Below are 27,954 nucleotides of genomic sequence, written 5' to 3'. Positions count from 1 at the left end.
TGATTAATAGAAAGTTCAAAAGAACAGCATTAAATTGAAAATATTTTATGACATTATAAATGTTTTTACTGTCACTTTTTATCAATTTAAGGCATCCTTGCTGAATAAAACAAAACAAAAAAAATCTCGTTGACCCCAAACTTTTGAACAGTAGTGTTCAAGCACACGTTAGATGGCATACGTGTTGGAGAGCGTGCAGTAGTCCTCGCTGCATGTGATGCTTCCTCTCTCTGTTGGAACAAAATCACGAATCCAGCAGCCTGAGTCGACCTCTGACCACACAGGAGAATGAGGCACGCTGGGAGACTGGGGCGTGAGGTCATCCTGGTCGCTCGTCTCATAAACTAAGGTCAGCTGAGGGGGCGTGTCTGTGCTCTCGGTCAGAATGTCAATCTGGAGAGACTCCTCCCCCTGCATTACACCTCTCACCTTACCAGATAGCATCGAACAGATCTGAAAACACACACGTACAGACCATTAACAGTGATCTATTAGGACAATGCCAGTTCATTTAGTGTCAGAACCAGGATCAGCTGTTTCCACCGTTTTGCTATAGATATTGATGTTGCCATTGACCTGTTTTTAAAGAAATGTTATTTTGCTTGTTTTTAAGGTAATGTGGTTGTGATTTGAATACTTAAAATTATATTGATGTGGAGTATAAACAAATATACTTGACTTCCTTTGTTTCTTTTTGGGTGAACTATCCCTTTAACTCAAGAACTCTTTTCTAAGCTAATTCTGCGGTGCTCGAATCCCCAAATGGGTTTGCAAAGTCAGAAACGTGTTTGATATCTTATATCTGATAACACACCGCAAAACCATATTTGATATCTTTCTCATATCTGATTTTAAAAAGCTTCCTTTATCTACTGTTACAGTAGGCTATTTATGAATATTTTTAATTAGCTTTTATTTTAATTTTTTCTGTTTTCATTTTAAATTGTTTGATTATTTTCTGTTTTAGTTAGCTGCATAGGCAACATTTCTAATTTAAATTTTTCAATTTAGATTTTCGTCTAACTATGTTTTATTTTATTTTAGCATTATTTCAGTTAATGGAAACAATTTTTAATAAGTTAGGTTACCAATAAAAACGATTTCTTGGAGTCTTTAAGTGTCTTCATCTATGGAAAAATAGGATTTTGCTGCAATATGTCTATTGCATACTGATTTATCAATTCATCAATTCATCTAAATTTAATTACAGTCACTATTATTGCTTATATTTAGAGGCTCAAAAAACTTAAATGTATTAAACTTTGAGCATAACTTGTGCAACAGACATTAATGACTCAAACTGTTAACATTTGCAAACGCCACTCACATCGTCAGAAACTGTAGTTAGTTGTCACGAGTGAGAAAGCCTGACATTGAACAGCTAAAAAACGGCTTTTTGAAGAGAATTTTTTTGTTCCAGAATGAATTAGCATTTTTGAATGCATCATTTGAATGAATAATTCATTTCACTCACTAAACACAGTAACATGTCGCCATCTACTATCACAGTTTGACAGAACAATGAAAAACATATATATATATATATACACTACCAGTCAAAAGTTTGGAATCGGTAAGATTTTTAATGCTTTTAAAAGAAGTTTTGTCTGCTGACCAAGGCTGCATTTATTTAATTAAAAATACAGTAAAAAACAGTAATATTGTGAAATATTATTACAATTTAAAATAACTGTTTTCTGTTTGAATAGATTTTATAAAGTAATTAATTTCTGTGATCAAAGCTGAATTTTCAGCATCGTTACTCCAGTCTTCAGTGTCACATGATCCTTCAGAAATCATTCTAATATGCTGATTTGCTGCTCAATAAACATTTATTGTGTACAAATTTTTTTTTCAGGATTCCTTGAGTAGAAAGTTCAAAAGAACAGCATTTATCTAAAATACAAAGCTTTTGTAACATTTTACACTACCGTTCAAAAGTTTGGGGTCAGTAAGAATTTTTTTTTTTTTTTTTTTTTAAGAAATTAAAGAAATGAATACTTTTATTCAGCAAGGATCCATTAAATTGATCAAAAGTGACAGTAAAGACATTTATAATGTTACAAAAGATTAGATTTCAATAAATGCTGTTCTTTTGAACTTTCTATTCATCAAATTTTTTTACACAATAAATGTTTCTTGAGCAGAAAATCATCATTTAGAATGATTTCTGAAGGATCATGTGACACTGAAGACTGGAGTAATGATGCTGAAAATTCAGCTTTGATCACAGAAATAAATTACATTTTACAATATATTCACATAGAAAACAGTTATTTTAAATTGTAATAATATTTCACAATATTACTGTTTTTACCGTTTTTTTAAATTAAATAAATGTCTTGGTGAGCAGAAGAAACTTATTTTAAAAACATTAAAAATCTTATCAATTCCAACTTTTGACTGGTAGTGTATATATATATATATATATATGTGTGTGTGTGTGTGTGTGTGTGTGTGTTTTGGCAGAAGTTACCTGAACATCTACATCCCAGTCTCTGAAATAAGGAGCTGGTGATGGTATATAATCATCCTTTCTCCATCTACAACACAAACATCCATCATTTATTTACAACAGAAAACAGACGGAGGACACCGAAGCATTTGAGGATGTTTCTCACCTGGAGTATGGGATGCAGGCCAGAAGGACCAGCAGCAATGGCAAAAGCATAAAACACCAGGCAATATGGAAAGATCTTTCCGGAGTCTCACCTTAAACACACAAAGGGAAATGATCTAACCGCAGCTGTCATTATCACTCCTTTGCAATTGTTTGCGTTCAATGCAAACCGACTCACTGCGAATGTCCCCTGACCTCCAGTGTAACGCAGGGGCCCACAGACTCCACACGCCTTTATAAACCTCTTGATCAGGCAGCGATCTCACACGCACGGTGTAATTTGTGTGAGGTTCGAATCTAAACTTGTCCATATACACCTTCTGGTCAACAGCTTCTACCTCATACAGCTGAAACACAAGCGTTGCCATTTGTAATTTCAAGAATCAAAAAGCTTTTTCAAACAGCAACTTCAGCAAGTTCAGTGACAAATTAGTGACATTTTCAACTAGTGCATAACAAGGGTGTTGTTTGACCGTTATTACTGGCTAATCAAGTTTCTGCATTTCTTGCTACACCCATGGTGTTAAATAGGCACTTGTGAAAAAGAAGTGTTAATAGAAATGAGTAGAAAGTCATGTAATTGTTAAAAGCATGTGTGGTGTGAGTTAGTAAAGCACACAAGACTTAAAATATCTAAAAATATAATTTAACCTTTTGGATTCAATAAAAGAGATCTAGTTGTACTACTTTACATACTTTGGATGTCATATCTTTGTTTTTTATTATTAATTAGGCCTCTGAACAAAAAAAAAGACCCGTCATGTCATTGACCCAAATATATATAGAGAGAGAGCTTAACAAATTTATTAGACCACCTGTCATAATAAAGAGAAAACTTACTTAAAACTAAAAAAAATATTGTCATTTATTAGGCAAAACTGAAAAAACTAAATAGTCTTTATTCATACATAATAACAAAAAAAAAAAAACATTTTTTTTTTTATTTTGTATGACCTCCTTTGGCCTTGATAACAGCTTGCATTCTTTGTCTTGCTTTTGATTATATATATATATATATATTAATAATGCTATATACATATAATGCGGTATATACATATATACAGTTGCAAGAAAAAGTATGTGAACCACTTGCAGAATCTGTGAAAATGTCAATAATTTTAATAAAATAAGAGAGATCATACAAAATGCATGTTATTTTTTTTTTTAGTACTGTCCTGAGTAAGATATTTTACATAAAAGATGTTTACATTTACTTCACAACAATAGCTGAATTTATTAAAATAACCCCATTCATAAGTATGTGAACCATTGATTCTCAATACTGTGTGTGGTTACCTGATGATCCACGACTATTTTTTTGTTTTGTGATGGTTGTTCATGAGTCTCTTGTTTGTTCTGAGCAGTTAAACTGAGCTCTGTTCTTCAGAAAAATCCTCCAGCTCCTGCAGATTCATCAGTTTTCAAGCATTTTTGCATATTTGAACCCTTTCCAGCAGTGACTGTAGGATTTTGAGATCTGTGTTTTCACACTGAGGACAACTGATGGACTCAAACTCAACTATTAAAAAAGGTTCAAACATTCACTGATGCTCCAGAAGGAAACACGATGCATTAAGAGCTGAGGGGTGAAGACTTTTGAACAGGATGAGAATATAACAATTTTTCTTATTTTGTTTAAATATCATTGTTTTTCATTCAGTGCTGCCCTTCGGATGCCCCTAATGCATCGTGTTTCCTTCTGGATCATCAGTGAATGTTTGAACCTTTTTTAATAGTTGAGTTTGAGTCCCTCAGTTGTCCTCAGTGTGAAAAGATGAATCTCAAAATCACTCAGTCACTGCTGGAAAGGGTTCAAATATGCAAAAATGCTTGAAAACTGATGAATCTGCAGGAGCTGGAGGATTTTTCTGAAGAACAGAGCTCAGTTTAACTGCTCAGGACAAACAAGAGACTCATGAACAACCATCACAAAACATAAAAACAGTCGTGGATCATCAGGTAACCACACACAGTATTGAGAATCAATGGTTCACATACTTATGAACGGGGTTATTTTAATAAATTCAGCTATTTTTTTGTCTTGTGGATTATAATGTAAACATCTTTTATGTAAAATATCTCACTCAGGACAGTACTAAATAAAAAATAACATGCATTTTGTATGATCTCTCTTATTTTATTAAAATTATTCACATTTTCACAGATTCTGCAAGTGGTTCACATACTTTTTCTTGCCACTGCATATAAATATAGATATCACACACAGATATCACACACCTGGTGTTCGCTGTACACGCTGAGCTGGTACTGGAGACTGGAAATGAGACTGGAACGTAAATTGTGTGGATCATATGGATCATATCCGCTCTGCCATTGGAAAAGCGCCCTGTCCTTCTCCCACAGTATTGACAGGTTAGACGGAGGGACCGGACGAACTACAACACACACAAACTTATGTTGACCATAGACATAATGATTTTTATACTGTACAAACTGTATATTCTACACCCATCACAGAAAACTCAGCATTTTTGCATTTGCAAAAAAAAAAAAAAACATAATTTAGTGTGATTTATACGCTGTTTTCTGATATTGCCTTTGTTTTGGGGGACGTTTTGTCCCCATAACGTAGGGTTTACCAGGACTACACACACACACACACACACACAGACGCTGGCACACTGTGCAGTTGCTGTGGGCGTGCACTCGCTCTTACCATGTAAACTAGGCATGAAGCCATCATGTAGGACAACTGAGTTGTTGCCACGGTAACCGGAAAGGAGGGAGATTGTGTAGTTGTCCATATCGGTGAAAATGTCTGGTGATATATCCAGCTCACATAGTAATGACTGTTTTCTCCTCTTCAGTGTGCAGTAATAGTGTTCTCTTCACAAAAACAGATTGCAATTACTTCAAGCAAGCAACTGTTTGAATGTATATATGTGATTTGATTGATTGATTGATGTGTGAATGTGATTCAGTACAGTATTCTCACTCATAATCTGAGCTGAACTGCAGGCAGTAGGACGATTCGTTGCCCAGAGACTCAGCCGAGATGTCCAGAGAGCAGGTGATATTGGATAAATAATTACTGAGACACTCCAGATTGTACTGCTCACCTGAACACAGTTTTATAGACGACATATAAACGCATAGGATGCATTCTTACAAATAATATACAACGTGAGCAGAAATATTTACCCAAAGTGATGAAACTCGCCAAAATATCATAAAAACACATCAATATGAGAAGGAATGAAGAGCGATGCATGTTCTCTTTAGCCTGTAACAAACAAATAAATAGGCATATCAATGTAAAAGGAAAAGCAGGTCTAATTAGTCGCCTATTATAGCAGTGGCATTTCAACTTTTACAGTAAAAACAGGAAACTGTCTACAAAATATTAGTTGTGATGGTGATTTGACATTTTCTGAAGCATGCATGGTAAGACTATGAATGCAATAAACCAAATTCATGTTCTTCATTGAAGCTTCCACACAACATCACTGCAGAAACACTGCAAAATTTAGGGTGAATGCATGTAAACTGAGCAAATTATTTGACACTGAGATGACTGTATGTGTCATTTTATCTGAACTAAAACTGAATAGTTGATTAAAACTTATTTTCAGTGTCTCACAGAGGATTGTTTGGCTTCTTTACTGCTGAGAATTGAAGGAGTTTCATCAAAAGGAACAACAAAAGAATGATACTAAATTACTCTCTTTAGTTTAAAGAAAATTGAAAAGAAAACCAAAGCAAACACATTTGGCAGAAATAAATATAATAAATGCAAGAGTGATAGAAAATCTACCTGAGTCGCTGCTGTTTCTGGTGTCACGCGAACATGAAAAGAAAGTTCCTGCTTCTCCCTCTCTCACTCACTCTCTCTCTCTCACTCTCTGTCTTTCAGTCTCTCTCGCACTGTTTTTCATCCTTTTGATGATCAAGTCTATCAGTCATCTGATCTCTTATCATGGCCAACCTTTTCACACTTGAGCATTGAGATCAGCAAAGTTTGTGACACGTTTCTTAACCGAGATCATCACACGTGTGTTGGGCGCTTTAACCCTATCCTGCTGTTCGGTCATTTTAGGCTGAATAAAAAAATGTTTTGAAATTGTACGAAACTAGATGACTTTTGTCTCAGTGACTATGTGACCACAAACAAACAAATAAATAACACTTGTGTTTTTCGCGGTCAGAAATGACTGCCATAGGAAATGAAAGGGTAATACGAGAAATGTGAAAAAGGGCATATTTTGTGTGTACAAATCAGCCACGATTGTGAAGAAAAAAAAAAAAACCACACAGCAGTGTCAGTGAAGGGTAACACTTTAATATATTAAGAGTACAAAACAGACACACTCCACCCACCCCACCCTTAAACATATATGAACTGGTGTGACTGACACAGAGTTTGCAAATGCGTGAAATAAAATCGATAATTGAACACAGAATGCAGTAAAAAATGGACAGCAAGAGGTTACGCTCAACATCGAGTACAAAACAGACACACATGAACTGGTGTGGATGTGACAATGTGGCAAAATTGAGCCAGAAGACTCAAATAAGAGTTTGAAATCAGATCCTATCCAGTTTGATTAAGCTCTAATAAAGAATTCCTTTTCAATTTGTTACGTTTTATTGAATTTTGATGTTAAAGGTGCCCTAGATTCAAAAATTGAATTTACCTTGGCATAGTTGAATAACAAGAGTTCAGTACATGGAAATGACATACAGTGAGTCTCAAATTCCATTGTTTCCTCCTTCTTATATAAATCTCATTTGTTTAAAAGACCTCCGAAAAACAGATGAATCTCAACATAACACCGACTGTTACGTAACAGTCGGGGTGTACGCCCCAATATTTGCATAATGCCAGCCCATGTTTAAGGGATTACACAAGCAAGTAAGGTCTGGATCTGTGCACAGATGAAGCATCAGACTAGGTAAGCAAGCAAGAACAATAGAGAAAAATGGCAGATGGAGCAATAATAACTGACATGATCCATGATAACATGATATTTTTAGTGATATTTGTAAATTGTCTTTCTAAATGTTTCGTTAGCATGTTGCTAATGTACTGTTAAATGTGGTTAAAGTCACCATCGTTTATTACTGTATTCACAGAGACAAGAGCCGTCGCTATTTTCATTTTTAAACACTTGCAGTCTGTATAATTCATAAACACAACTTCATTCTTTATAAATCTCTCCAACAATGTAGCATTAGCCGTTAGCCACAGAGCATATAGCCTCAAATTCACTCAGAATAAAACGTTAACATCCAAATAAATACTTAACTCACATAATTCGAAGCATGCATACAGCATGCATGACGAACATCTTGTAAAGATCCATTTGAGGGTTATATTAGCTGTGTGAACTTTGTAAATGCACTGTAATATAGTCGAGAGCTCGTTTGGCAGGGAGCGTGAGCATTTAAAGGGGCGGCGTCGAGTGTAAATCAGTGCATAGTTAATGATGCCCCAAAATAGGCAGTTAAAAAAATAAATGTAAAAAAATCTATGGGGTATTTTGAGCTGAAACTTCACAGACACATTCAGGGGACACCTTAGACTTATATTACATCTTGTGAAAAAGCATTCTTGGGCACCTTTAAATGTAACGAAATGTCTTGATTTTTTTTTTTTTTTTTCCAAATTTATACTATTTTCAATGGGAAAAAATGTATCATAATTATTGCATAAATATAAATTAGTAACATAAAATTCTCTCAAAATACACACAAAAAAAGAAAAAAATATTATTGAAGAAAATTATATTATATTGATTTTAATGAATAATAAAAAATGTTACATTTCAGGTGTTATAAGTGTGACTCCCAAATGAACAAAACCAGAGAGTTTAACTAAGCCTAAAAAAAAACTACACATATGACCGTTTTAGCATGTTTCGTGCTGCTGTATTTATTTTTAATTTAATTATGAACAAATAAATACAGTGCCCACCACAATTATTGGCACCCTTAGTAATTATGAGCAAAAGCAGCTGTGAAAATAAATCTGCATTGTTTATCCTTTTGATCTTTCATTCCAAAAATTCACAAAATTATAACCTTTCATTTAAGGAAAATAATTGAAAGTGGGGGGAAACTTACATTATGAGATAAATGTTTTTCTCCAAAACACGTTAGCCACAATTATTGGCACCCTTTTATTGAAAACTTTTTGCAACCTCCTTTTGCCAAGATAACAGCTCTGAGTCTTCACCTAATGCCTGATGAGTTTGGAGAACACCTGAGGAGAGATCAGAGACCATTCCTTCATGCAGAATCTCTCCAGATCCTTCAGATTCCAGCTCCATGTTGGTGCTTCTTCTCTTCAGTTCACTCCACTCATTTTCTTTAGGGTTCAGGTCAGAGGACTGAGATGGCCATGGCAGAAGCTTCATTTTGTGCTCAGTGACACATTTTTGTGTTGGTTTTGATGTTTGTTTTGGATCATTATCCTGATGGACGATCCAACCACTGCCCATTATTGGATTTCTAGAAGAAGCGGTCAGGTTTTGATTTTTTTATCTGTTGGTATTTGATAGAATCCATGATGCCATGTATCTGAACAAGATGTCCAGGACCTCCAGCAGAAAAATAGGCCCACAACATTAAAGATCCAGGGGTATATTTAACCGTGGGCATGGGGTACTTTTTATCCATGTGTGCACCAAACCCATCTGGTGGGTTTGCTGCCAAAAAGCTCTTTTTTTTTTAGTTTCATCTGACCATAGAAGCCGGTCCCGTTTGAAGTTCCAGTCTTGACTGACAACTGAATATGCTGGAGATTGTTTCTGGATAAGAGCAGAGGATTTTTCTTGAAACCCTCCCGAACAACTTGTGGTGATGTAGGTGCTGTTTGATCATTTTTTTTTAGGCTTTCTGAGACTCAAGACTCAACTAATCTCTGCAATTCTCCAGCTGTGATCCTTGTAGAGTCTTTGGCCACTCAAACTTTCCTCCTCACTTCACATTAGGATGATTTAGACACACATCCTCTTCCAGGCAGATTTGTAACATGTTTAGTTGATTGGAACTTCTTAATTATTGCCCTGATGGTGGAAATGGGGATTTTCAATGCTTTAGCTATTTTCTTACAGCCACTTTCTATTTTGTGAAGCTCAACAATCTTTTGCTGCACATCAGAACTATATTCTTTGGTTTTACTCATTGTGATGAATGATTACGGGAATTTGGCCTTTGTGTTTCCTCATGTTTATACTCCTGTGGAACAGGAAGTCATGGCTGGACAATTTCATGTTCATGATCACCCTGGTGTGCTAAAAAAATGTAAATATGAATGGGAATATACTTCAAAGATATTTTACTCATAAGAATTTCTAGGGGTGCCAATAATTGTGGCCAACATGTTTTGGAGAAAAACATTTATTTCATAATGTGAGTTTCCCCACACTTTCAACTGTTTTCCTTCAATGAAAGGTTAGAATTTTGTGAATTTTTTGAATGAAAGTTTAAAAGAATAAACAATGCAGATTTATTTTCACATCCACCTTTGCTCATATTTACTAAGGGTGCCAATAATTGTGGAGGGCACTGTAGGCATATCAATATAAAAGGAAAAGCAGGCTTAATTAGTTGCCTATTATAGCAATGACATACAAGTTATTTCAACTTTTACAGTAAAAACAGGAAACTGTCTACAAAATATTAGTTGTGATGGTGATTTGACATTTTCTGAAGCATGCATGGTAAGACTATGAATGCAATAAACCAAATTTATGTTCTTCATTGAAGCTTCCACACAACATCACTGCAGAAACACTGCAAAATTTAGGGTGAATGCGTGTAAACTGAGCAAATTATTTGACATTGAGATGACTGTATGTGTCATTTTATCTGAACTAAAACTAAATAGTTGACTAAAACTTATTTCCAGTCTCTCACAGAGGATAGTTTGACTTCTTTACTGCTGAGAATTGAAGGAGTTTCATCAAATACTACTAAAGGAACAAAAAAAAAAATGAAACTAAACTCTCTTTAGTTTAAAGAAAATTGAAAAGAAAACCAAAACAAACACACTGTATTTCATGTTAAAATGAGATGCCTTTAAAATCCAATTTTTTATTGCAGATTAGTGCCATGGTGGGATTATAAAAAGAAAAACATCTTTAATACCATGGTGTAACCACTAGATTCCTATATAGCTCAATATAAAGAGGCCTGTAAATTCTGTATTAGTTTTTAGACATCATAAGTTACTTTTTAAGCAGTTAACAGACATGTTGATCTGCTTTATCAATGCAGAAATGTTTTCTGAAAACTCCTGCAAAAGCTGATGAAGCAACTCAACAAAAGATCTTCAGAGATTTAATGTCTTTTATCTTCAGTTCATCTAAGGCTGTGGCTGAAGAAAGTTGTAGTTTGTGTTTTTATTTCTCTTTCTTACAGTGCTTGTTCACAGCAAGTGTTTGAATGATTGAAAGAATGTCTCAGGAACATCATACTAACCTTTAAATAACATTCTATTAACATTATGGAAACTGGACATGTTCTTAGAATGTTACAAATCAACATTCCTAGAATGTTGAATTTTTAATCAAAATTAAGTTGAAAGAACGTTTGAGGAACATTATACCTTATAAAAACGTTCCTGTAGCGTCAAGAAAACTGGATGTTTTTTACGTTCCCAGAACCAACACCGAATATTTAGACAACGTTCTTATAAGAAAATTCTGTTAGCTGGGAAGCCAAACTGGGGTGACTATTTCCCGTGTCACAATACGGCAATGGCATGCATGGGTGCCGTCCATGAAAGAAGCCTCTCCTAAAGCCCAGGCACAAAAAAGCCCGCCTTGAGTTAGCCAGGGCCCATGCTGACAAAAATGAAGACTACTCGGACTCTATACTCTGGACTGATGAGACCAAGATAAATGTTTTTGAAGCTGATGGCTTCAAAACTGTATGGCGTCGCAAAGGTGAGGAATACAAAAAAAAATGCATGGTGCCTACAGTGAAACATGGAGGTGTTAGAGTCCTTATGTGGGGCTGCATGAGTGCTGCTGGTGTCGGGGAGCTGCATTTCATTGATGGCATCATGAATTCACAGATGTACTGCTACCATCACTCCGTGCCCTTGGTCGTGATGCACTTTTCCAACATGACAATGATCCTAAACGCACATCTAAGGCCACTGTTGGATTTCTGAAGAAGAACAGGGTGAAAGTGATTCAGTGGCTCCTGATCTGAACCCAATGGGGAATTCTGTGGAGCATCACTCTCCATCCAGCATCCAGTCTCTAAAAGAGCTCATTCTTGAAGAACGGAAAAAGATAGATGTTGCAAAATGTCGTCAACTTGTTCATTCCATGCCTAGAAGACTTGGTGCTGTCATTAAAAATCAGATGTAGTAGTTTTTGTTGTGGGGTGTATTCATTTTTGCATCACCCTAATTTGAGTAAAACTGAAGAATGTGTAATCTGCTATCATGTTATAAGTTAAACAGATGTTATATTAAACTTAGTCTTGTCAACGTTCTGGAAATTGTTTTTGTGTTCATTGAGATATTGTTTAAAATGTTACATTTCAAAGGTGGTGTACTCATTTACGCTGAGCACTGTAGCTAATATTATCGACCAGCTCTTTATATAAAGTTGGATATACAAGTCCAACTTTATCCATACACATACAGTATCTCAACAGTTTGATTGCTCGTATACCGTCATAAAATATCCAAGTAACTAGTAAAGTAAATATACTACAAAATATCTGAGTTACTTTTTAAAATAAGTAACACAAGTTACTTTTTCCCCCATTTATTGACTGACAACTCTCCAGTATGGAGCTCCGCACATGACATGCAGGAAAAAAATAGTAGGCCAATTTCATGCGCGTGATTTTATAAATCGAGGGAACGAATTATTAAAACGTGCACGATTTAGTTTTTTTCTTGCATGTCATGTGTGGGGCTCTGTATGTACTTACACTTTATTAACTAATGTCTTTGGGCCTTTACATTTGCCCAATTTTTTTTTTTTTTTAAATTAAAAAACAAACAAGCAAGCCACACAATAGTTGCTTTTTTAGGGAATATTTTTCAATGCATAACTTTTAAAAGTAACATTTTAAGAGTATATAAATGTAACTTGATGTAATGGTTACACGAACAAGATTAACTGTGCATCAAGAAAGCATTTAAAGTAATTGTTGTGAGTCCATATTCAGTTTTAGACATGAGAGTAAGTGTATGGTTTATATTATTATCATTGATGTGATAGTCAGAGTTGAGGTTAAATGTGAAACTTCACACTTCTTAACCCCACGCCTGTGTTGATGAGAGTCAAACTAAGACCTATATTTACTCATGGGGCTTTAGAGGAGCTTTTGTGATGTCTAGTTTTGTTTATAATGCTTGTGCCTTCTGACCAGACATTCTTTCAGAAGATCAACCAAATTTTGTTTTCTCTATAATGAGTCATGCACCTTTCCGATTAACGGTAGTTTCACAATGATGCTATCAGATCAATCTTTCTCGGGCCCTCAATCTGATTGTCCTCAATAACATCTATGGATTGCACACCTAATTCTGCCTTATGGTATGTGCTAGTACCCAAGCGTCCTACTTTCAAGCGTGCCCTATAAAGTAACAGATGTCTTCTCAAAAGCAAGTAAACACATGGCAAAACGGATGGTGCCAGTATTCAGTGAGTGCCGTGCCAGCGTTCCAACACTTTGGTAAACTTGATATCACTTGATATGATGCATAGACATTATGTGCCAAGCCATGTGTTTGTATTTGTGGGTTTTTTCTCTCTCTCTCTCTCTTTTTTAATCTAAAAATCAGCTGCTGAGATAGCAAAACCTGGTCTGTTCATAGTCAAAAGTTTCACACTTGGTCTGCAGTATTCGAATGTTCCCTGTTAAGCACATGAGTGTATTATACAGTATGAGTATTTAGTCCTCATATGCCATGTGTGTAATTCTGTGTTCAATTGACCCAAACTGATATCGTCAGCATTTACTATCTCTTGAACAGAACATGGTTGATTCTTATCTGATGAGGTTCTGGAAGTGTTGTGCTACAGGAACTTTGAGGAAGATAAGGACAGGAAGTAACAAAACATGCTGAAATGAGTGAAAAAAAGCTGTCAGAGTAAAAACAGCATATATTTGAACTCATTCAGTGTATATTTTTGTTCATTTTGAAAATATGGAGCACAACAGGGCTTATAAAGAGAGGTGCTTCAGATTATATCACACTATTGAGATGAACTCACCTTCCAAATATAAATGAAAAGCAACAACAAAAGTGCTTGTCACAAAAACACGTTTCAACAATTAGGCTATTAAAAAACGCTGCTAATTTGACATTAAAGGGATAGTTCACTCAAACATGTCATGCTTTACTCAGTCAAGTTGTTCCAAACCTGTATTAATTTCCTTTTTTGGGCTGAACACAAAAGTAAACAAGCATAGAAAATATTATATAGGCCTATAAGTGAACAGTGAGGAACTTGAAATGGAGAAAATGGTTTTTATAATACGTTCGTATTCTTCAATGTCATTTGAAGGGATGATATTGCAGCATTTGACCTCAAATGAAGGTGTAAATCAATAGTGAGTCAGCAGGAGGCGGCAGTGAGCTGATAGATAGATAGTCTTCGTATAAAATATCAGTGTACGTCATGCATAAAAGGCACAAAATCTTTATTTATATATATATATATATATATATATATATATATATATATATATATATATATATATATATATATATATATATATATATATATGAACGTAATTTATTTATGTGTTTTAGACTGACATTTTTGCTTTTGGAACACAATTTAAAATAATTTTAGCAGAATGCTAAACTTTTCAGTTTTCCCCTGTCAGTGGACTTTCCTTGTCTATTCTATTTTATTTTATTTTATTTTATTTTATTATTTAATTTTACTTTTTATTTTAATTTTTAATTTTTTTTAATTTTAATTTTATTTTATTTCATTTTTTTTAATGTTTTATTTTTTAATTTTTATTTAATTTTATTTTTTATTGTATTTATTTTTTATTATTTTTTATTTTATTTTATGTATTTATTTTGTGATTTATTTTATTTTAATTAATTTTATTTATTTTATTTTATTTAAATCTATTTTAATTTTATTATTTCATTTCATTTCATTTTTAATTTTAATTTTAATATTTTATTTTATTTTATTTTTATTTTTTTATTTTTTTATTTTTTTTTTTAATTATTTTTAATTTTTAATTTAATTTAATATTATTTTATTTCTATCTTTTTTATTTTATTTTATTTTATTGGTTTTTTTTTTTTTTACATTTTTTATTTTATTTTATTTTATTGACATGTGACCCACCCGAACTACATGAGGTGCAACACAGCCACGTCACTCAAATGAAAGTTATTTTAATTACGTCAGTGTAATGCACATATTTATGTACATTAAGAATAATAAAAGTTGTCTACATTAGTAATTGTCGTCTATACACAGTTGTTCCATTTTACTAGATTCTGTAAAACGGGTTTTATCCAGTAAACGTTTCAAAAGCGGAATGCTTCTTCATCGTATTTTTTTCACCGCCGGTACATATTAAGACGAGCGCAACCAGGAAGCAGTGCACAAACACTGAAAACATTAAGCTCCGAAACTGTTTATCAGTTTTATTCTATTAAATTAACGCTGGAGGAAGCGATCGCACTGTTTGAACTGTATCTCGTGGTCATGGTTATATCTTTCTCATGGGCTATTTATTTTATGTTCGTGTCTAAGGCTGGTGTGGGCAAGAATTATGGAATAGACTGGTGAAGGTGTGCTGGAGAGATTTCACTTGAGTAAACATCTCAAAATTCACAGCGCTAAACATTTCCAACATGTTTTTCTTATCCGCTCCCTCTCTGCAGATGGGGTTGGCTCTTTAAGATGGTGAATCCGGCTCTGGAGGGTTACTGAAGGGTGAAAATGGACTTCTCCAAGTTCCTGGCAGATGATTTTGATGTGAAGGACTGGGTGAATGGAGCTTTTAAAGTGGCTCAGAAGGACGCGCCGGGGAAAACAGACGCTCACGCCTCGACGCTGGTCATGAAGCTGCAGCTCTTCATTCAGGAGGTCAATAACTCTATAGAGGGTGAGTGTGGCACGTGTTTAAACACTTTTAAATGTCTCTTCTGCTCACAGAGACTGCATTTATTTGATCAAAAATACAGTAAAAACAGTGAAATATTATTATGATTTAAAATGGCTGTTTTCTATGTGAATATATTGTAAGATGTAATTTATTCCTGTGATCAAAGCTGAATTTTCAGCATCATTACTCCAGTCTTCAGTGTCAGATGATCCTTCAGAAATCATTCTGATTTTGTGCTGATTCATATTTTTTGTATAAACCGTGATACAATTTTTTCTTTGATTCTTTGATGAATAGAAAGTTCAAAAGAACAGCATTTGTTAAAGCATGAATTATAAAATTATAAATGTATTTACTGTCACTTTTGATCAATTTAATGCACCATTGTGGAATAAAAGTATTAATTTCTTCCAAAACTGCCACCAAAACAATAATGTTATGTCTCTGATTGCCTTTCTGTGTGTGTGTAATGTTTGTTGTGTGTGTGTGTGTGATGACTGTGATGTATGTTGTGTGTTTCTGTGTTGTTGTGTTTGGGTGTTGTGTGTGTCTTTGTGTTGTTGTGTGTGTGTGTGTGTCTGTGTGTGTATTTTGTTGTCTGTGTGTTTGTTTGTTTGTTTGTTTGTGTGTGTGTGATGTGTTTGTGTTGTGTGTCTGTGTGTGTCTGTCCGAATGTGTGTGGGATGTGTGTGTTTTTTGTGTTGTGTGTGTGTGATGTGCGTTGTTTGTGTGTTGTGTGTGATGTGTGTTTTTTGTGTTGTGTGTGTGCGTTTGTTGTGTGTATTTTGTTGTCTGTGTGTTTGTTTGTGTGTGTGTCTATGTGTGTGTGATATGCGTTGTTTGTGTGTTGTGTGTGATGTGTGTGTATTTTTTTGTGATGTTTGTGTGTGATGTGTGTTTTTTGTGTGTGATGTGTATGCGTGTGTTGTGTTTTGTGTGTTGTGTTGTGTATTTTTTGTGTGTTGTGTGTGATATGCGTTGTTTGTGTGTTGTGTGTGATGTGTGTGCATTTTTTGTGATGTGTGTGCGTGATGTGTTTTTGTGTGTGATGTGCATGCGTTTGTTTGTTCTGTGTTGTGTTTTGTGTTTGTGTTGTGTATATTTTTTGTGTGTTGTGTGTGATGTGTGTGCTGTGTGTCTGTTGTGTGTGATGTGTTTTTTGTGTTGTGTGTGCTTTTTTTGTGATTTTGTGTGTGATGTGCATGCGTTTGTTTGTTGTGTGTTGTGTTGTGTATTTTGTGTGTGTGTCTGTGTGATGTGCATTGTGTGCTGTGTACGATGTGTGTGCGTTTTTGTGTTTTGTTGTGTGCCTGTGTGTGTCTGTCTGTATGTGTGTATGATGTGCGTTTTTTGTGTTGTGTGTGTTATGCGTAATGTGTGTGTGTGTGTGTGATTTGTGTGTGTGTGTGTGCACAGAGAGCAGTAATCAGGCTCTGCAGAATATGCCACGTGTTTTGAGGGACATTGAAGCTCTGAAACAGGAGGCGTCGTTCCTGAAGGATCAAATGATTCTGGTTAAAGAGGACATCAAGAAGTTTGAACAGGACACAGTGCAGTCGATGCAGGTGACCACAAACACACCCATCCAAATCACTTCAATCTGTGCATAACATCCATTATATATTAATAACGGACTGTATAATTAATATTAATAATAACTGTATTATTCACAATAATAAACCTAAAGTACCTTTTATACAAGTATTAGTTCAGAGTGTTTTGCAAACAACAAGTCCAAAGAAAAAAATAATAGGAAATATAGGAATTATAGTTGTGTAGAGGAGAAAATCAGAGCAATTAATCGGCTGCTCCATGTCTTTTATGATGCTGTGTGTTCATGTGTGGCAGGTGTTGGTGGAGATTGATCAGGTGAAGTCTCGTATGCAGTTAGCAGCAGAAGCTCTACAGGAAGCTGATAAGTGGAGCACTCTCAGTGCCGACATCGAGGAGACCTTTAAAACACAGGTGACGTGTCGCATGTCCGCTTTTACTCGTCTAACACGAGTGTGGGTGTCATTCTGAAATGTTCATGTGTGTTCGTTTGCAGGACGTGGCTGTGATCAGCGGTAAACTGACCGCCATGCAGGGCAGTTTGGCCATGTTGGTGGACACTCCAGACTACAGCGAGAAGTGTGTTCAGCTGGAAGCTCTGAAGAACCGTCTGGAAGCTCTCACCAGCACACAGATCGTCTCCACCTTCAACTCACTGGCTACAGGTGACTCACACAAACACACAGTCACCTTCAACACTGATACTAATCAGAAATGTTTCTTGAGCAGCAAATCAGCATATTAGAATGATTTCTGAAGGATCATGTGACACTGAAGACTGGAGTAATGACGCTGAAAAAATACAGCTTTGATCACAGGAATAAATTACAATATATTCACATAGAAAACAGTTATTTTAAATTATAATAATATTTCACAATATTACTGATTTTACTGTATTTTTGTTCAAATAAATGCAGCCTTGATGAGCAGAAGAGAATTTTTTCAAAAACATTAAAAAATCTTACCAAACTCAAAAGTGTACATGCTACTGCTTTGAACATCCAATCAGATGCTAGAACCAGAATTCTGTTTTATAATATGCTTTAACATGCCATCATGTAGCAACTCATAATGTAATGAATATTGCATTATAATTGTAATAAAATGTTCATAATGTAATAATTTTCTCAAAATGTAATAAAATCGTCTAATGTAACAACAATATTTACATTATGAGAAATTTATTACATTATAAACTCACCAAAAACATCATATTGTCATAATTTTAATAGGTTTTAAAGCATAAAAAAATAGAATTCCCTTACTGTACATTTTTAAAAATCTAAATCCAATCTTAAACTACCTGCGAAATGCAACAGATTTAAATATTCATGCAATTATTATTATTTTTCTTATATTTTTAGTAAACATAAAGCATTGGTATTACTTTACATTACATTTTAAAAATCTAAATCCACAAGATTACTGATACTACTATGATAATAATAATAATAATAATATATTATTATTATTATTAGTAGTAGTAGTAGTAGTAATGTAATAGATTTAAATATTCACGCAATAATAATAATTGCATGAATATTTAAATATGTTGCATTTCACAGTTAAAGATTGGATTTAGATTGGTGAAATGTACTGTAAGGGAATACTAATATTTTTTATGTTTTATAAGCTATTACAATTACGACAATATGACATTTTTGTTGAGTTTCTCATAATGTAAAAATTGTTACATTATGAGCTCAAGATTTTATGTTTTGAGAAAATTATTACATTATGAACATTTTATTACAATAATAATAATAATGCTTATGACATTATATGCAGTTTTTACATCATGAGTTGCTACACATGTTGTTAATCTTAATTGGTATTTTCTGTTTCAGATCAAGCGAAGCTTTTTGTACGAGTTTTTACTGAGATGGACAGAATGCCTCAGTTACTGACTTACTACTACAAATGCCACAAGGTACAGTGTTTCGACACGGCTTTCAGTTTGGCTGTGGAATCGACCTGAGCTTAACGCATAATTGTGTGTGTTTTAAGGCACAACTGCTGATCGTGTGGGAAAGCATCTGTCAGTCAGACGCCTCTCTGAAGCAGCAGCTCTCTGAGTTCTACGACACTCTTCTGTCCACGTGGCACACGCAGCTGCAGTGGAGCAGCCAGGTAAACGCACTGCAATGCAATGTTAATGGCTTTCACTGTCACACACTCAAGCGTGTGTATTTGTCTGTGTAGGTCTTTAAAAACCCCTTTGAAGTGCTCACAGTGCTGATGATCCAGACGTTGGGGGCGATGGTGCCATCTATCCCAGACTGCATTGCTGTGGCGTTGAAGCGTTGCTCTGGCGACTGTCGTCTGGATGTGCTGTTGGAGCTTCATCAGACGGCGGCTAACTTCAGTCGCAGCCTGGAGGCGGCAATGCAGCCACAGCTCGGTCTGTATTTGTATGTGTGAATATCAGAATAAAAAAAAAAAGTGTGTGTGTTATTTAACGGATATTTCACCCCTTAAATATGTGGTGCTTGCTCGTGAAAATTAGTGTTAAATATGCATATTCAACACGTATTTAATGCGTTAAATGTGCATGAAATGCACAGATTTTACGTGTTGTTGACGTGTTAAAATTCACGTTTTTTTAACCTTTTGGCCTTCAATATCAATGAACAAATTCACTCAAAATGATCATCTGTCTTGGCGAGTTTTTTTTGTGACACAGAATAATTAAGTAATATAATAATTGTGTAATGCAAAATTTTATCATTACTGTAAAAAATGATACTAAACATTTATGTTATACAATTTAAGTTGTGAAGAACAATTGTAAAAGTACTTCATAAACAGTAATGAGAGATTTTTTTCACATTATATTGATGAGAGTTTGGGGGGAAATTTGCTTAGTTTAATTTGCTTAATTGTCATGAGAATTTTTGCAAATGGTCATTTATTTTATTTAAAAATTATATTCAATTTTTCCTAAAAATATGTATAATTTTCTTTTTTTTAATTAAAATGAATAAAAAAAATAAAAAATCACAAATAAAAATTAAATATTTTTATATATGGCTTGGACATTTCTTTGTGAGGTCCTTGTAAATGCTTTTTGTGAATGTGTGAGGTTTTTGCTCATGATTTTCCTGTCTTCATGTGTGTGTGTTTCAGGCGAGTATAACCTCTTGAAGGTGGCAGAGCTGGTATCATGTGTGTATTCACCTTATGCGACTTATCAGATGCAGTACGGAGAACTAGAGGAGACAAACTTACTGATCCAACTCAGTGCTGTTCCTCTGGTGAGCAAACGGACGTTTTCATTTTTGATCTTGAACCAGTACAAATTGAAAGTATAAGCGTTCAGACTGGTTTCCAGGTATGTTTGTGTTTCCTGAACCTATGTATTGAGTTGTGAGTTTATTATCTGAACTAAATAAGATGAGACATTTAAAGGTAGGATCCTGAGCAATAACACAAAGACCATTTAAAAAAAAATGCATTGACTTCATGTAGTCAGATTTGCAAACAAATGATTCTTTTTATTGAATCAGTCAAATGCAATCAGAAACTCATTCTCTGATTCAATCAATCAAAATGAATTGCTTACTGAATCTTTCTGAGCGGTTACTGAACTTACTAGATGCCGATAAGAGTGTGTAGTTACATATTCACAAATGAGAATTGTTGTATAAATATTCAAATAATAGTTTTTCCCCCACACCCACAGCATTCACCGTGTGTTTTATCGATTGATTGTGTGTTAGGAGCGCGGTGAGGTTCTGGACTGTGTGTTAGAGCTCACACACTCGGTTCAGAAGGTGTTTGGTTTGGCGGCTGCTGCTGTCGATCGCTGTGTGAAGTTCACGGATGGTCTCGCTGTGTGTGGGCTCATCAAAGCCCTTCGAGCGCTCTTCAGCAAGTATGAATCATGCACACATTTACTACGCTTAAACACAGAGACAAACACACAGCCCACAGGTCAGCCACGCGCTCGAGCTTATTCTCTTTTTATTTCTCAGGTACGTGTCAGATTTTTCTGTCACGCTTCAATCGATCAGGAAGAAGTATAAGTTAGAGGACACGCCCACTTCGGAGGTGTTTACTGAGGATTGGACGGCTTTCCAGAATTCTGTCAGGTGGGCGGGGTTTCTTTTTGCCACTAATAGTGAAATGCAGTAATACGTTGAAAGTTTTATGTTTTTATAAATGTATATAGAGTATTTCTATTTGTTCATGTATCCTCTAGAATCATTGCAACCTGTGGAGAGCTACTGAGACAATGTGGAGCATTTGAACAGCAGCTTTCAAACAAGTAAGAAATCTATTATTTCTTTAGAATTAAATTCTATTGACTTAAAGGGTTAGTTCACCCAAAAATTAAGATTATACCATGATTTACTCACCCTTAAGCCATCCTAGGTGTATATCTTCTTTCAGTTAAACACAGTCGGAGTTATATTAAAATATCCTGCCTCTTTCAAGCTTTATAATGGGAGTGAATGGGGCTCGAGATTTTGAAGTCCTAAAAAGCACATCTATCCATCATAAAAGTAATCCATATGACTCCAGGGGGTTAATAAAGGCTGTCTGAAGCAAATCGATGGGTTTTTGTAAGAAAAGTATCCATATTTAAAACTTTTAACCTTCAGAGACCCAAGCATTAATATTCATGATTTATTATTATTTTTACCCATAATAAACATGTCTTTAGGAAACCATTAGTCATCAAAAACATTTATTTTAGGCAAAATTTGTGTATAATTTGGAAAAACTCTGCAAAACTGCAATGCTGGGAATTTGGGATTGCATAATTTCACCACTATTTTGTGATATAATAAGTTAAAGTTTTGAATTCATAACGCAATTCAGCACACAAATGTATTTGAAAAATATTTTTCAACCAATAAGGATGCAATCATAAAAAGTTAAGAAATGTTTATATTTGACTTTAAATACTGTAATAAATATTCATATCAAAGTATATTGTGAATATAATGTAGTAATTGTCACTATTTGACTTTGATATGAATATTTATTACAGTATTTAAAGTATACTTTGATTATAATGTAGCAATTGTCACTGTTTGACCATTTAAATGCTGTAATAAATATTCATATCAAAGTATATTTTGAATATAATGTAGTAATTGTCACTATTTGACTTTATGAATATTTATTACAGTATTTAAAGTATATTTTGATTATAATGTAGCAATTGTCACTGTTTGACCATTTAAATACTGTAATAAATATTCATATCAAAGTATATTTTGAATATAATGTAGTAATTGTCACTATTTGACTTTGATATGAATATTTATTACAGTATTTAAAGTATATTTTGATTATAATGTAGCAATTGTCACTGTTTGACCATTTAAATACTGTAATAAATATTCATATCAAAGTATATTTTGAATATAATGTAGTAATTGTCACTATTTGACTTTGATATGAATATTTATTACAGTATTTAAAGTATACTTTGATTATAATGTAGCAATTGTCACTGTTTGACCATTTAAATGCTGTAATAAATATTCATATCAAAGTATATTTTGAATATAATGTAGTAATTGTCACTATTTGACTTTATGAATATTTATTACAGTATTTAAAGTATATTTTGATTATAATGTAGCAATTGTCACTGTTTGACCATTTAAATACCGTAATAAATATTAATATCAAAGTATATTGTGAATATAATGTAGTAATTGTCACTATTTGACTTTATGAATATTTATTACAGCATTTAAAGTATATTTTGATTATAATGTAGCAATTGTCACTGTTTGACCATTTAAATACTGTAATAAATATTCATATCAAAGTATATTTTGAATATAATGTAGTAATTGTCACTATTTGACTTTGATATGAATATTTATTACAGTATTTAAAGTATATTTTGATTATAATGTAGCAATTGTCACTGTTTGACCATTTAAATACTGTAATAAATATTCATATCAAAGTATATTTTGAATATAATGTAGTAATTGTCACTATTTGACTTTGATATGAATATTTATTACAGTATTTAAAGTATACTTTGATTATAATGTAGCAATTGTCACTGTTTGACCATTTAAATGCTGTAATAAATATTCATATCAAAGTATATTTTGAATATAATGTAGTAATTGTCACTATTTGACTTTATGAATATTTATTACAGTATTTAAAGTATATTTTGATTATAATGTAGCAATTGTCACTGTTTGACCATTTAAATACTGTAATAAATATTCATATCAAAGTATATTGTGAATATAATGTAGTAATTGTCACTATTTGACTTTATGAATATTTATTACAGCATTTAAAGTATATTTTGATTATAATGTAGCAATTGTCACTGTTTGACCATTTAAATACTGTAATAAATATTCATATCAAAGTATATTTTGAATATAATGTAGTAATTGTCACTATTTGACTTTGATATGAATATTTATTACAGTATTTAAAGTATATTTTGATTATAATGTAGCAATTGTCACTGTTTGACCATTTAAATACTGTAATAAATATTCATATCAAAGTATATTTTGAATATAATGTAGTAATTGTCACTATTTGACTTTATGAATATTTATTACAGCATTTAAAGTATATTTTGATTATAATGTAGCAATTGTCACTGTTTGACCATTTAAATACTGTAATAAATATTCATATCAAAGTATATTGTGAATATAATGTAGTAATTGTCACTATTTGACTTTATGAATATTTATTACAGTATTTAAAGTATATTTTGATTATAATGTAACAATTGTCACTGTTTGACCATTTAAATACTGTAATAAATATTCATATCAAAGTATATTGTGAATATAATGTAGTAATTGCCACTATTTGATAATTAAAAACTGTAATAAATATTAATATCAAGGTATATTTCAAATGTAATGTAGTAATTGTCACTATTTGATCATTTAATCATTTAAATACTATGATAAATATTCATATCAAAGTATATTTTGAATATAATCTAGTAATTGTCACTATTTGAACATTTAAATACTGTAATAAATATTAATAAATAGATACATTTGTTCCCAAAGTGTTAAGTATTGTGTTAAGCTGGCTGGTGCCGTTTTGTGTGACTTTAGCAAGTTGTTAATCTTAATATTTTTTCCCCCACCAAAACTGTGATAAAACTTGTGATAAATTTCAGTGTTAGCAATTATGTAAAGTTTTAAACCTATTCATTCAACTTTATTTCCGGACTCAAGGTCCATTAGAAAAGAAACATACAACATACAAACTATATTTAGTGAAAGTTATTTAATTTGTTTATACAAATGTAAATTATACCATTAATATGCCTGTTATTTCACAATAATGGATTAGAAATGATTGTCTGTCATGTATCATAGTTGTGCATTGTGATTGGCAGGATCCTGGGGAGGGCGGGACGTTTCCTGTGGGAGGGGTTTAACCCCAGAAGTCTGAGTGGCTTACAAGAGGGTGTGGCTGAGAGGCGGAGCCAAAAGAACCCATGGCAGGAATACAACTACCTCCAGCAGACCAACACGGCGGAGTATAATAATCTACTGGAGACGCTGCACTCCCTCAAGGTTTGCTTCGTATATGTACACTTTTAATGCACTAAGTGAAAAGCTGAAGTTTTATGCATATATGTTTTGTGCAGGAGAAAGGAACAGGAAACTCAAGCTTATTGGCCGAGACTCGCTCCGCTCTGACGCGTCTGAACCAGCAGGCCAATCAGCTCGCGTTTGACTCTGTGTTCCTGCAAATCAAACAGCAGCTTTTCCTTCTCAACAAACCAGAGGTGCGTTTGCACAGCGTGTTTTAGGTCACTAGTGTGAAGTATTGAAAATATCACGTTTGATTCAATGTGCTTTTGATGTTTTTAAGGCTCGCGGTTCTGCTCATTTGGGTGAGACGCTAACTGATGATCTACCGGCCTTCAGTTTGTCACCGCAGGAGTACATCACTAATGTAAGACAATATTAACACTTCATCTGAGAGTGAGTCAATGTCCTTATGATGTCAAACATGATGACAAGATGCTCCTACAAACACAAGCCACTGGTGTTCACAGGACAAGACGAAGGTTAATGGGTGCACTTGTGTTTGTCTATAGATTGGCCAGTATATCATGTCTTTGCCTCTGCATCTGGAGCCTTTCGTGACTCAAGAGGATCCAGCGCTGGAACTTGCCTTACACACCGGAAAACTGCCCTACCCACCAGAACAAGGTAAACACAAGCACACAATATATATAGAATAAAGAAAGTCATTTCCTGCACAAATATATTGTGTATGAATGTGTCTCGTTTCTTTGTAGGCGACGACGTCCCTGAGCTGGAGAACACTGCGGATTATTGGCTGGGTTCTATCGCCAGGGCGACCATGCAGACCTATTGTGACGTCATCCTACAGCTTCCTGAGCTGAGCTTACATGCAACCAAACAGCTGGCAACTGATATAGGTGACATCATCGTTACATCATGGCACCATTATCACCAACAATAATTAATATGTAACACTTGCACACAATGATGCTACAAGGCTCGTGGCAATGTTTTTATTATTTATTATTAACATCAAGATTTTGAGTTAAAATTTACAAAGAGATATTTAGGTAAAGTGTGTATTCCCATGATTCTCGTGGTCTTCTGGAGTGACAAATTCATTTTAAGTAAAAATGTGTTTTTTATGTAAAAAGTTTTATTTTAGTATACATTTACTATTATAGTTTTTGTTCATATTTTAGTTTATAATATTTTTATATTTTCTGCATATTTTCATTTTAATTTGTTGAAGTTTTAATAATTTTTTATTTTGTCATTTTTTTATGTTTATATAGTTTTAGTTGTTTTAGTACTTCAACAGAAATGTTGCTATGAGAAACTAGCTTTTTTAAAATATTTTATTTTATTCCAGTTAATATTTATTTTAAGTAATGAAAATGTTTTTTTATGGTAATAATATATTGTGAATAGTTATAGATAATTGTAGTGAATATTTAATTTTTAATAATTTATAATTAATTCAATTTTTTTTAATAATTTATTTTAAGTTAGTTTATTTTGTGTAATTAAAATGTGATATATATATATATATATATATATATATATATATATATATATATATATATAAAATCACATTTTAATTACACAAAATAAACTAACTTAAATAAAATAACTTAAATTAAATAAATAAATATATATACATATGTGTGTGTTGTGTGTGTGTATATGTATGTGTGTGTGTATATATATATATATATATATATATATATATATATATATATATATATATATATATATATATATATATATATATATATATATATATATATATATCATTACTATCAATATTAAAATAATTGTATTGAATAATTTAATTTCAATCATTTATTTATTTTAATTATTTTTTTTTTTAAATATTTTTTTAAATATATTTATTAAAAATAGGTCTTTGAATAGCCATTAAAGTTGTTTGCCTGATTTTTTTTTTTTTTTTTCTCCCCATAATAAATTGTTATAATTTAGAGCTTTTCTTTGAAAACACTTGTGTATGTGTTTTTGTAATTGTCCTTACAGAGTACCTGAGTAACGTCATGGATGCGCTTGGGGTTGCAGACCTCTAGAACCCTCCAGAATATCGTCACCCTTCTTCGTGCCAAACCAGACGAATACCGGCAGACGGCCAAACCCCTCCCACGCAGACTGTCGTCCACCATCGCCACCATGAGGGGTCTGGAGTACTAACACTGGGTCCAGCCATGAGTAGAAGGATGTGTATTCGTTGAAGGGTTTTTGCTGTTGTCAAATCTAACACCAAAATGTGACGCTAAACAAATCTTATATTCCCCAACAAACACAATAAATATTAATGGCACTTCGGATGTGCATCTTTTATTTTTGTTTTTAACACATTTTACTGGAAATGAATGGTTTGGGGGAAAATAGAGGGAGATTTAATTGTGCAGAATATATTTCAGTTTTGGTCTTGCTGAAATTTTTTCTTCTTATTGCTGAATCCTGGGATTTAATGTTAGAATGGCACAATGAAAGATGGTTTATGGGCTCAGTTGTTGCATATTTATTTTTTTCGTGTTTTCCATTATTCCTCCTAATCAATATTGAACATGAGTGCTGTTGTGTTTCTGGTTTATCAAGCTACATAGTAACTTTATGTCTGGCTCTCTGACTTTGTATTCTTGCTCACATGGGGACAGTTTCATATAGCATTTCAAGAATGTCTTCAATTATGTTAATTTGTTAACAGAATAAAACATCTGAACAGTGTTTTGTGTGTATCATAATAAATATCACAAGCCAGTTTTGCAGTGCAGAAATATGTGGAAAAACAATTGTCAACATTGTTGTAGCTATATTAATTCCTCAAGAAATTACCCAACCCATTGTCCCTGGTCTGAAGGGAAAGAAAACATTTTTAAAGGGGACCTATTATAGTAATAATAGGTAATTTTAAGTAATCCAGTGTCTGTGAAGTTTCAGCTCAAAATACCCCACAGATCATTTATTATAGCATGTCAAATTTGCCCCTATTTGGGTGTGAGCAAAAACACGCCGTTTTTGTGTGTCCCTTTAAATGCAAATGAGCTGCTGCTCCCGCCCCCTTTCCAGAAGAGGGCGGAGCTTTAACAGCTCAACAACAACAAAGCTGGAGAATCTCACGCAGCCAAAATGAGGATTGTCAGTAACGGTGTTCAGCCTTACATTGTTCAAACCGGA

General features: G+C 33.5%; 2 protein-coding genes across 2 annotated transcripts; one reads left to right on the top strand and one right to left on the bottom strand.

Moving 5' to 3' along the window:
- Positions 1-53: 53 nt before the first annotated feature.
- LOC125257992 (interleukin-4 receptor subunit alpha) lies at positions 54-6,621 on the bottom strand. The gene is made up of 9 exons (XM_048174772.1): positions 6,396-6,621; positions 5,783-5,864; positions 5,577-5,700; positions 5,298-5,467; positions 4,859-5,016; positions 2,799-2,967; positions 2,622-2,712; positions 2,477-2,543; positions 54-453 (listed from the first exon to the last, which is right to left on the bottom strand). Exons 2-9 carry the CDS (start codon positions 5,850-5,852, stop codon positions 169-171), a joined length of 1,134 nt encoding a protein of 377 aa, XP_048030729.1. The 5' UTR covers positions 5,853-5,864; positions 6,396-6,621; the 3' UTR covers positions 54-168.
- Positions 6,622-15,155: 8,534 nt separating this feature from the next.
- cog7 (component of oligomeric golgi complex 7) lies at positions 15,156-27,504 on the top strand. Its single transcript, XM_048174749.1, is given in 19 exon segments — positions 15,156-15,386; positions 15,480-15,703; positions 17,120-17,268; positions 17,552-17,668; positions 17,751-17,919; positions 19,105-19,187; positions 19,265-19,387; positions 19,460-19,658; positions 20,384-20,511; positions 20,977-21,131; positions 21,232-21,348; positions 21,459-21,524; positions 24,621-24,801; positions 24,876-25,016; positions 25,103-25,186; positions 25,332-25,446; positions 25,536-25,679; positions 26,797-26,822; positions 26,824-27,504. Coding segments are annotated over 18 exon segments (2,304 nt in total). The 5' UTR covers positions 15,156-15,386; positions 15,480-15,537; the 3' UTR covers positions 26,965-27,504.
- The last annotated feature ends 450 nt before the right edge of the window (positions 27,505-27,954 follow it).

Source organism: Megalobrama amblycephala, linkage group LG22 (genome assembly GCF_018812025.1).
Source record: "Megalobrama amblycephala isolate DHTTF-2021 linkage group LG22, ASM1881202v1, whole genome shotgun sequence".
In the NCBI taxonomy this organism is placed as follows: domain Eukaryota; kingdom Metazoa; phylum Chordata; class Actinopteri; order Cypriniformes; family Xenocyprididae; genus Megalobrama; species Megalobrama amblycephala.
Note: the sequence above shows the minus strand (reverse complement) of the source record. Positions and strands in the feature narration are given on the sequence as shown.

Coding starts and splice junctions, on each gene's coding strand:
- LOC125257992 (XM_048174772.1), bottom strand. CDS start 5,852: ATGCATCGCTCTTCATTCCTTCTCATATTGATGTGTTTTTATGATATT. Junction 5,017..5,297: donor CTTCATGCCTAGTTTACATG/GTAAGAGCGAGT, acceptor TGTGTGTTGTAG/TTCGTCCGGTCCCTCCGTCT. Junction 454..2,476: donor ACTGGGATGTAGATGTTCAG/GTAACTTCTGCC, acceptor GTGTGTTTTCAG/ATCTGTTCGATGCTATCTGG.